This window comes from Lycorma delicatula, chromosome 1 (genome assembly GCF_047948215.1).
Source record: "Lycorma delicatula isolate Av1 chromosome 1, ASM4794821v1, whole genome shotgun sequence".
Classification (NCBI taxonomy): Eukaryota; Metazoa; Arthropoda; class Insecta; order Hemiptera; family Fulgoridae; genus Lycorma; species Lycorma delicatula.
This window is the reverse complement of record NC_134455.1, coordinates 237,586,893-237,599,110: the sequence shown is the minus strand read 5'-3', so window position 1 is coordinate 237,599,110 and position 12,218 is coordinate 237,586,893. Positions and strand designations below refer to the sequence as shown.

General features: G+C 29.0%; 1 protein-coding gene across 1 annotated transcript in view; it reads left to right on the top strand.

The window, feature by feature from the left end:
- BckdhB (Branched chain keto acid dehydrogenase E1 subunit beta) overlaps nucleotides 1–12,218 on the top strand; it is a 53,371-nt gene that overhangs the window by 9,394 nt on the left and 31,759 nt on the right. The window contains exons 3-4 of the mRNA XM_075374559.1: nucleotides 5,264–5,466; nucleotides 10,001–10,156. Coding sequence (XP_075230674.1) covers nucleotides 5,264–5,466; nucleotides 10,001–10,156 — 359 coding nt within the window. The remainder of the gene's footprint in view (nucleotides 1–5,263; nucleotides 5,467–10,000; nucleotides 10,157–12,218) is intronic.

The following is a 12,218-nucleotide window of genomic DNA, read 5'->3' as shown; positions in this document are numbered from 1 at the left end:
TGTTTAAAATGTATGTGTAAAAAATTGTTACATTTTAATTTTTTAAATTAATTTTAATATCAATTTTAATTAATCTTTAAACAATTTTTTTATACTTTACATATAGTTTTATTTTATAATTTAAAATTTTTAATTTAAATGAGTTTTTTTTAATTTTGTATAAGCTTTTAAAGTATGATTAAATTTAAATTTAATTTAAAAGATTTTAATAAAATTTAATTAGTTTAAACAGTTTTTAACATAACATATAAATGAATAAGTGTTGATATTTTTATATATCGTGAGTTTATAATTTTTTTGAAATATACGAGGTCTTTAAATAAAGTAATGAGACTAGTTTTTTTGCCAAAGTGGCAACACCACTTTGGCTGCCAAAGTGCAAAAGTGGTGATGAATCTTGGATATTTAAGCACAAACCAGGAACAAAACGCCAGAGCAAGGAGTGACACACTTCAAACTCACCATGTCTCAAAAAAGCAAAAATTAGCAAATCAAACCCATGCTAATTTGTTTCTTCGACCGTAGTTTTACTTTTACTTTTTTTTTTTGTAAATCAACGTCATCATCACAATTCAATTTTATGCGCTTAGTTTGAAAGATTCATTATTAGTATATTTATTGATGAAAAAGGCTGGTAGCAGATCATTAAATCTAAACTGGCATTTAATATTAGGAAATTTAAAAAAATTTCAATTTCTATACAAATTGTAATGGCAAAGGAAACTAGAGATCTTCATAAGAAACTTTTCCTCATTGAATCTGACCCAATTAACAATGACTACATTCCACTTTCCTTTGAGAAGTAGGATCTTTTAAATCAAAATAGTATGATCGTATGAAGGAATAGAAAAGCCTCAGACATTTCAAACACCTCATTAATAAAAATAAAAACTTAAATTTATGTTTACTTCTTTTAATTGAGTTTGTTTTTTGGTCATGGTTTCTGTCTTTTCAAATGATATTTTGAGGCCAATTATATTTGTAATGTTTTGAAATTCTAATACCTGTGATTTAGCTTCGTCAGTGTCGTTTGCTAGCAATGCCAAGTTGTCAGCAAAACCAAGGCAGTTTTTTTAATTTTTAGGTCTATTTTTACTTTTGGGGGCATTTTTTGAGCCATTCCCTCTTTAAAATTTCTAGAGTGCAGTTGAATAGAAGCGTTGATAATCCATCTATCACAACCTTGGTGGTCCTGTTTTGATCTCAAACAGTTCCAAGAGTTCACCTTTGAATTTCACTTTTGATTTAGTACTTGTGAGGGTGAGTTTTATTATGTTTATTAATTTGGGATGTATTCCAAGGTGACTGAGAATTTTTATTAGGGATTCTCTGTGGATGCAATAATATGCTTTCTTCCGTCTACAAATGTTACCACCATGTCTCTTCTTCTTTTTGTGTCATAATCCATTATTAGTTTGAGACTCATGATCTGATCTGGACAGCTCCTCCAGGATCTGAAACCTCCCTGGTTTTCTCGTAGTTCTTTTTCGAGTTGTAAAACAATCCTTTAAGGATAATTCTTGAAAGAATTATGTATGTTGGGTCTAGGAATGAGATTCCCTTGTAGTTGTTAGGGTCTGCTTTGTCCAGTTTTTTGTGTCGTGGATGGCTGTCATCAAATGTTCTGGTAAATCTTCTTTGATCCAGATGTTGGCAAGCTGTTGATGAAGGGCAATTTTTGCTGGTCTTCTTGCATGTTTCCAGATCTGTACAAAGATTCTTCTCCCACCTCGTTGTAATTCTTCATCTCACTCAGTGCTTGGTAGACATCTTTTATTGTGGGAAGGTTGATGTTTTCTGGTGTTGTTATTTGGATGGTGGTGTTGCAGTTTAGGAGTTTTGTCGGTATTTTGCAATTTAGGAATTTGTTAAAATATTAAGCTAGGATTTCCACATTGTCTTTACTGTTATAGGCCAGGTTTTGGTTTTCACCCTACATTAGTAGGGTTGGGGATTCATATTTTTGGAGTTATTTTTTTGAAGATTTTGTGGTAGTCTCTCGACTGCATTTTGTTGAATTTTTCTTTTGTTTATTTCAGTGTGTCTTTATGGTGTTGTCCTTTTATTTTCCTTAAGGTTCAGGTGGTTTCTTTTCTTCGTTTTACTGGATTTTGGAAGGCTGTTTCTGATTTTTGAGATTGATTTTTGATGTCTCTTCTCCACTGTTTATTCACACTTGCTCCAGATCTTCAAGTTTATCCGTGATTGTTATTTTTTTGTTGCTTTTTGGTCATTTTCTATTCTTGATTAGTTCGGTAGGGTCTATTTTTCTTTTAGTTTTAGGGGCTTGGTTTTGTTGCTTCTTTGGGGAGTGAATTTAATTGTAATTCTGACTACATAGTGATTTGACCCCATGTCTACTCCTCAGAGGACTTTTACGTAGTAAATCTCTTTGTAGTGGTGTTTGTTCATGAAAACATGATCTAGTTGCCATTATCCTTTAGTATAGTTGGGGTGTTTCCAGGTTTTGAGTTTTTGTGGTCTTCTCTTGTAATATGTGAATTGGGGTATTCCATTTTAATTCAGTAAATGAACAGTGTATCACTATTTTTGATTTTGATGATATTTGGTATATGATAACTACTCACCTTATAGTGGCCAATAAATATTTTTTTTAAAATTTTTCCTGAGTAATAGACTACTTTCTAACTTGCCAATAGGTAAAAACAGCCATTTTTGTCAATTTTTCCATGAGCCTTCTTATTTTACATCACAGAGGTTAAAAAGGGCTTTTTAGAAAGAGTAAAGATGGAACTTCATCTTAGTGTACTCAAAATTAATTTTGTTACATAACCAAATCTTCTATGTTTACAGAAGTTATGTTCACAAATTGTTGATGAAGGGCTTAGGGTAAAAGGCCTATTTTTTACCTTTTAACACAAGTAGTACTTATAACAATCCTTCTTGCCTGGCATCATTTAGCTGTGCTCATCATTCTGGTAAAAATCTAAATAATCGATTAATAATAATTTAATCTAAATAATTGAAATATTTAAATCATCTAATTTGTATAAATTAAAGTTCCACATACCAACAATTTTAAAAATATATATCCCGAGTACTTTTGGAGCCGTTACTCCATCATCAGGGATTTCCCATAAGAAGTTAATTCAAATTCAAATGTGTAATCATATTTAAATTAAAAATTGTTATATTCATAATAGTCGGTCATCAAGAAATAAAATTAATTTGTACTTTAGTAAGGCTGTAACGTCGTGTCCCTGACAAATCGTTCATTTGCCATAAGAATTAAAGAACATATTAACTGTATTATTTAAAATTTGTTCTTTATTAGCAAGCCATTTTTCAGTGATGTCATGGTTTCTTCTTACTCTATCTACTTGAGGGTTGAAGTCTCTGATTAGTTGTTTAATGTGATTTTTGGGGATATTATTTATGGTCTGATCAAGTAAGTCCCAGAACGTTTCTGTTTCTTTATGATCTTTTGGAGATTTATTTTTATTATTAGTGGGAGCGTGAGCATTTATTAAGGTGTAGATTTATTAGGTACTTTTATGGTGAATGTCAGGATTCTTGGGGATTGTGACTTAAATTCTTGTCCTGTGTTTAGTATTTTAAGGCTGACCAAAAAGTCTGTTCCAAACTTTAGAATATTTTTCTTCACTGTCTTCTGGGGTATACCTTTGTAGAGCCTACTTCCTTGAAATTCCATGGTGTCCTGGTTGGTGTTTCTGATTTCCTGCAGTCCCTTGACGAGAACTTTGTGTTAGTCCATTAGATCAGTTATTATTTTGAGTTTACCAGTCTGAATGAGTAAGTTTACATTATGTGTGGAAATGTATGTGATTTGCTTTGGTTTGATTTTGGATTTTGTATTGTTCATGTGTGCAGTGTTAGGGCATTCCAATGCTTCTGATTACATGTTATCTTCATCTGGCAGGCCACCATATCTGAGGGTGCCTTCTCTGAACTATGGTATTGCTTGGTTCAGCTGGTGGAGTATTCCATTAAAGATCTTTCATTGTTGACTGTTAACAGGTTACCTGTGGTGGGACTAGGTCGGCTTTTGATACCATAATAAAAAAGCTGTTTTTAGAAATATATCGTGAAGAGCTGTGTCAATTGTTTCTCTACCATCAAAATAAATTGTGTCAGCTTGCCATTTGCTTTCCACTGCAGGGGCTGTAAATGAAACATCTCATAAAAATTTATCATCTTTGACTTGATGGTTATAAATCCTTGTTGTTTGCTGACTATATGTATTTGCAATGTTGAAAACTTAGGTTGGTAGTTTTTATTATTGTGCAGATTACCGTTGTTTTTATTAAACTTAACCTATAGGATAGGTGATAATTATCAAACTAAATAACCACAATAAAACTGGTGCAATCCAGTGACTGGTTATGATAAAAGCCTTCTAGGCTTTTAACCAGTCACTGAATATGCTGTTAGTACTTTAATAGATATTGAAAACTCTTTAACAATTATTACTGGAATTCCAATAAGATTGCTTTGTTTTCCTATTCAACTTTTTTTACTTTTTTTATTTTATGTTATTTGGCTGATATCCTTGTGCTAAAATGATTATTGCTATTCAGAAATTTATCCATCCAGTACATTGAATTTGTCAAGTATCAATGCTCTATATCAATCAGTCTCAAAGCTATTTTCAACAGTCCCAAAAAAATCAGGCAATTTTCAGGATAGGGTTTCAGAACTGAAATAACAATCAGTAGATTGATTCCATCCACAATTTTAATTTTGGTGATGCTGTAAATTCATTGGTTCATGAAGTACCAAGTAAATTCCTGGTGTAAGATATGAAGTAAGATTTATTTTTATTGGTATGCATTTGTTGTTTTTATCCAGGAGGTCAATAATTTTATTATGTCTTAATTTATTGTACCGATTGCAAAAAGTTATATGTCCAGCCTAATTTTTTGTAATAACATAAAGTTTACACTTCAGGCAATTTCGTAGTTCTATGGTATTAGAAGTTGATTAGGTAAAATAGAAAAGTGACATATTTACATGATATTATAATTATTTAATTCTACCTAAACCATTAAATCACTGAAATTATTTATCTTAATACACTGCTTACTTTTATTTCTATGAAAATAAATTCATTAAGTGTAAAACTACCTACTTTCAAGTTTTATTATAATGTTTCCTTTTGAATTTGTTTCTGAAATTAATAAAACTTAAAATGGAACTAAACTACTGTAGTATGCCTTCTAATTACTTCATTTCTAATTTTTTTCTCTTGTTACTGGTCTGTGTATTGTTACTGTTGATTTAGTGCTCTTTGGAGAAGATGTTGCATTTGGTGGTGTATTTCGTTGTTCAATGGGTCTGCAGGAGAAGTATGGAAAAGAGAGAGTTTTTAATACGCCACTTTGTGAGCAGGGTATTGCTGGTTTTGGTATTGGTGTTGCAGTTACTGGTGCAACTGCAATAGCTGAAATACAATTTGCTGATTATATGTTCCCAGCATTTGATCAGGTAATTATCTGATATTTAATTTTAATAAATTTAAAAACAGTCTGAATGAATTGATTCTCTTAAAACTTCTTTGGGCTACTTATCTGTCAGATCTAATTCAGAATTTGTCTATTTGTACTTATTCCTATTGAAGTATTAATTTTTAATAGTTACTCATGAGTTACATATCCCATTTAGTCAAGATTCAGTTTTCTTCTTGTGTTTTACTTCATTGAGGTACTTAGTCTGACATCATGTTGTTAGAAGCTTGCTTTTTAAAATTTTTTAATTTATATCTTAAATCATCAGTTTTAGTTCTTGGCATTAATACAGCTGCTGCTAACATCAGAAATATTATTCTGATACTTTTTCTTTAAAAAAATTTATAATTACATGGTTATCCATCATTCAATAAATAATTAAGTATTTTCAATTTATGTAGAATCTTAGTCATAAAATATTATGAACGATATCAGTTTATAGATCCTTTGTTCATGATGCTACCCAAGTTAGATGAATTCCTGAAAGCAGGCATATTCTTTAGTAAGATTAAATACAATAGATATAATTTATTGCATAATGTCAAAAAATTTAAAAAAGTGTACATGATGGTTTGAAAACCATCTTAATGATATGCAGTTCAGATATGGTTTGGGGTTCAATAAAAATTGGCAGTTCTCAGTCGAAATAATAGATCTGTTCATTATTTAAACTAAAGATACTGTTACATACACACATGCATGGAGGGGATCCATTATACCCAACCAAAGCTATGATTTCCACACTTAAAATGTACATTACTGTAACTTTTGTATATTAAAATCTCCATCTTATTAAAGTAGGCTATACAAACAGATTAAATAATTTAAAATGTTGTAATTTTTTTTTTTTTTTTAGTGAAATAATTCTAATTTTAAGAAATAATAGTTTTAGAACTGAAAAACATGATAAAATCCCAGTTTCCTTTTTAAATCTCTTTAACGTAATAGTTAGTTGTAGTAGATCATTTTAAGTCTCTATGTAAGCTCATATAAAGTAGAATTGATACATTATAAGTATGTAGCTGGTTTTGTAACTGCACTCAATTTAATACTAGGCATACATTATAATTACTGTGCACCCATTACTTTACTATACATTATTTTATGTACCGTACATTCAGTATTTTTATATGGTATAAGCTGTTGTTTAACTTTGTTAATTCATTATACATAGGCTTATCATATTTTTTTGGGTCCAACTCAGTACATATTTTTGAAATTACTTAAAAGTCTTAACAGTTTACTGCAACATTAAACTTTTTTTATTCAGTTGTATTTTTCACTAGACATGACTTTTTTCAGAAATGGTTTGTTTGTTTTAATTACTTCATAAAATTCACAACAAGAAAGTTCTGAATTAATTAACATTTAGCAGATGTTTAACAATAGATACTGATAGTCTACCCCTTTCTACAGACCAAATGTTCCCCCATAATTGAAAAGCTCTCTCAACTAGAGAGACATCGCAAACTCAATAATTTTAGAAATTTTGGAACATGAAGTATCAGTCTTTTGAAACACCTTAAAAATGGCTTTCCACTTCTCTTCAATAGTATCTGGTACACAACCTACCCTTTGGTTTTGAATTACCTGGTTCAACAATTTACATTTATCAAATAGGTCATCAGTATTTATGGAATCTTTTATAATTTCATTAATAACTTGTGCACTCTTCTAAATCAGATCAGGCAATTTCAGTTTGTAAATTTATCCACTGAAACCTACAAACTTTATCAAAACTGGTTCTCCACAACTCTTAAGTTATAATTTAGTATCCAATAGGATACTAGAATTATAAAAATTGTCTACAGTTGAGAAGAATTTTATTTCCTGAACATCATTATTTTCTTTTAGACTACATAGCAATTCTTTGGCAGAAGATGGTATAAGTTTGTGGATTTTTCTTTTCTGAAGTTGACAAATTAATTCAGAATATGTCTGAAATGCTTCTGTTGCTGTGATAGAATTAGCTTCCAATTTCAGAACTACATTATTAAATAACTGTAGAGTACCATATAAAAATTTCAAAAACAGTTTACTTTCTAGATTTTCAAAAGAATCAATTAATAATTTTGGGTATTTGTCGTCACAAGATAAGAAGTATGATTTTAGGCCATCCAAAATGGAAAGAATTCTTTCTACGGAATTAGGAGTTAAGGATTTAAACATCGCAGAACTAATGAAAGTGATACTTACAGTTTGCTTGTAAAGAATTAATATTATGCATAATCCGTGATAATAGATAACAGGTATAAATGGTTATTAAAGTACTCCAGAGTTTAGTAATATCAAACTCTGGATATTATTAAACCATAATAATGTCGTTTAATAATATTCTCCTGTGTGAAGATAGGTGAATTATTACGCTTAATACTCCTGCATCCACAGCTCAAATATCTTACTTTATGATAAGGAATCTTCCGTTTTTATAATTTATAAATCTCTTTTATTGTATCTTGAAAGTATGTAACTTGTGTGTTTTTTTTAAAAATATATATTTGTTTGTGTTTTATATAGACATACTAAGTATCATAATTTGCGGAATTTTAATAACTCCATTAGTATTCATCAATTTTCAAATAAAATTAAATCTAAACATAAATCAACAAATTTTTAAGGTGTAGGCTTTCTGTCTTTTTACGAAATTTTTATCTTACCCGACATACAATAATTTTTTTTCAATTTGGTTATCATATGCACTGAAGTACTTTCACTTCGCATTTTACATAATATTAGCATATAAAGAGAAATTTGTATAAGTCAGTAAAACTACGGAAATAAATTTTCATTTCCTTTATTGTTTATTTGCTTTCTTGTAAATTCTTAAACTGTAAATAAATATTTCTTTCTTTTAATAATAAATAAATATTAATTAGTAAGATTATTATAATTAAAATTAGAATATCTGAAATGTTTATTTTTCCGATCACCATGGCGGGCGGAGTGGTCTCAGCCTTTTATCCATTGGTCCAGAATCCCGGTCAGGCATGACATTTTTCATACGCTATAACTTTCCAGTTTCATATTCCTACGTACAAGCTTCTTTGTAAACTTTTGCGGTGAGTTAATTTATCGTTATTTTAACGACTAATTTAAAAAATTGAATCCTGATTAACTTTTACTACATTCAAAAAAAATAGTTTACCAGTTAAAAAAAAAAAACATAAAATTTTTATGTAAAATATTTATTTAAATATTTAAAAAATTCAGGAATTAAAAAAAAAAATCTTCTGGATATGATTGTAATTATGCACAAAATACTATGATTTACATCACACTGGTGCAAAAAAATATTATTCTGATGGCGATATGAATAAATTACATAATATTGGAAAGTCAGTCTGGTGATTAAAATAAGCAAAATAATGAGTAAACTACTGAAAAATAGGAGATTAAAAACATTGTATTTTTCCTGTAATATTCTGGTATGTTCGGTGTCATTCAATAAAAACAGATTTTTCTTTCTGTAACATTTAATTATAATAAGAGTGTTTTACTATAAGCAAGGTTTGTTTGCGATTTAAACTGGCAATAGTTTTACAGCTGCTATTTCAACACCACTTCAACGTCCATTAGAACGTTGATTCTCTCAAAAAATCTTTGTTTTTCTCAAAAATGTTACACTTCTGGGAACCATCTTTTTACAATTTTCAGATTAAATAACATAAGAACACATTAATCTTTACCATAACTAATGTTCCAAAAATTTTTATAATTTATTATATTATATAAATTATGAGCAACAGCCAAGGTGAAATCTTTTGGCACTCTGCAAAGTAACTAAAAAGTAAAGCATTTCCTGACCCATGTTTATAATGACTTTTTCATTTTAGCTCTGTAATTGCCTTTCAAAATGTTGTCCTTAACTGGTGGAACTCTGTATTTTATGCATATATGTATATGCATAAAATAAATATTATTATTATTATTATAGTGTAAAAAGATGTTTAATTTTTGTGTTTTATTTTCTATTATTGCAAATGCTTTTAAAATTCGAGTATAACAGAAATATTACATAAAGAGTATCAAAAAACGATTTTTTTTTAAATGATTGCCCCAAACTAAGTAGATAGGTTTTTTAACAGATATGTTTACATTTTAAGTAATACTATAGAAACAAAAGAACTTGTAAATAATTTGAATACTACATTGGTGAACATTGAAACTATAAAGTTACAAAGTAAATGTTGATGAATTATCGTAAAATATTTATTATTTGCAGTCAAGAGAGATGGTTTTTGAGTTCTATCTGTGGTAGTGATTTTTTTATGTACGTGTCTGTCATATTTGTTCATGCACAGTAGTAAAATGTTATGTTGATCTTCTGTTTGCAAAATGATTAAATCAAAGTTGTGATGGTTACAGTAGTATTTTATTAATCAATTCCTGTTTAGTGTGCAACTAGGGTAGAATTACTTGACAGTTTTGATTCAACTTTCAGTCTTTATTTTTATAATTTTGGCTGGATTTTTTTTAGATTTAGTTTCGTACATTGTAAAGACATTTTGTTTCAGATTATGAATGAAGCAGCAAAATACAGGTACAGAAGTGGCAATAGTTTTGATTGTGGAAAATTAACAATTCGTGCTCCATGTGGTGCTGTAGGACATGGTGGACTTTATCATTCGCAAAGTCCTGAATCATATTTTGCTCATACGCCTGGTCTCAAAGTAAGTTAATTAAGTCCAATTTATTTAATTTCAGCAAGAGATTATGAAAACAAAATCGTAATAATTGATTAGAGTAAATTACATACATGAATTTGTCACAAAGAAGTAGAAAGAATTTCAGGACATGTTCTGCAAGTGAAAACGAAGGAAAATGTTCATATAAACATGGGTCCGCAAAAGCTTTATTTATGAGTTATAGTTTACGAAAAATTTTAGCTTGACTTTAACCTGTTTCATTAGTAGTAGATTTTCTTTTAAAGGAGGTAGCAAAGTATTTTTTAAGAAATTTAAGTACACATTAATCATAAGGCAATGTTAAAAAGTAAATGGTCGATTATATGCTCTACAGTAATACCACACCAAACATTAGCAGAAAACCTGTATTAAAAACTAGTTTCCATTGTTTCAACGATGATTTATTTTGCGAATTATTAGCTGCATCTCGAAAAAATTGCTTCATTGATAAATAAAAAGAACTTACTTTTTGACAGTTGTTTGACAGCCAGAAACAAAAATTTAGATGCAGTAGGTGTGATTTATATTATTCAACCAAAAAGAGATACTTAATGAACAAAGACAACTGTAGAAATTACAGAGTTATAGTGAAGCAGTAAGTTGGAACAATACTCTATAAAAGTGGTTTCTGTTGACTAGAGGAGTAACAAATTCAGTTTGCATGGAAATAATTGTGCAGTAGTAAGAGTTAAGAACCATATTTTCAATTGATTATTTTGTGTTTTCTTAAGTCATTGTGTTACATAAGTAGAATTTTTTTATAATATTGTTATTCATTTAATACCTAACACTTAAGTAAAACAGTGACCAATTTGTACTATTTAATTCTAGGTAAATTGGTTTTCACAAGTTCCTGGAATCATTAAATGAATTAATTGTTATACCTCTGATTATACCTACATCTTTTCTTTGTGAATATTAGTCTAAATTAAGTTAATATAAGTTGTAATGTTTATCTGTACTGCAAACTGTGTTTGGTAGGTAAAATTTGTATTTACTACTGCTGCTTTTTAATATCTCAGTTTTTAACTATCTATTCACAGTTTCTCAATTATACCTGCCCTCTTTTATAAAAAGTTAATTTAAATATTTTTATTAATTACCATGACAAAATGTGCACCTTAAAATTGTAAAATATTAAATGATTTGCTTTCAGATTAATGAAACTTTTGCTTCCAAAGCTTTTCAGAGCTAGTTACTGGCTCATTCCTTAGTGGAGTGTCTGAAGCATGATGTTAATGGTGCCCATCTTAAAGAAGTTAGAAAATCCCATAAGTATATAAATTGAATAAACAGATTGTTTTGCTTTCATTTAGTATGTTTTGTTTGCTAATTTTAATGTATGTTGTAAATTTAAAAGATATATTTGTCTAAGTAAAACCTAATTTGTGCAATAATATATTTTAAGTAATATCCAAAAACCCTTGTTTTTAATATTAATACTTTTCATTGTTATTTTATTAAAACTGTTATTTATACTTGATTTATGTAAATTTTGATTTATTATAATGGGTTTCAATTATTTTTTAATAGTTGCATATCGATGTGAGCAAATAGTTATGTTTGAAAACAGGTGAAATCTACACAGTTTTTCACAGTCTATAGCTCATGTTGCTATCTCCAGATAAATGATTGAGTGCTTCAAAGCACTGTTTATATTGAAAGTATAGTAGTCTAAGGCTGTCCACTAACCTTTGTGTGCATCTTTTTTATTTGCACACTACTTCATGATTTCTTTACGGCAATTATTTACTGACGTGAATAACTCCATGCATATTAACTATCTACATAATACACAGGAAACACATTTATATGTACATTATGTTGGATTTAAAAATAACTTGCAGATAACATTTTTTATAGGCTGTTACTTGCTTTGCTTGCTACTGCAAATGAAATATAAAGTACCCCTCACACATTATTACTGAAATTGCAGATCCAAGGATATATTTATCTCATTACAATCTTTTCAATTTGGATAGCAAATACAGATTCATTGTTATTTATTAGTAGACCACTAATCTTTGTAATTTAAAGATATAATAAT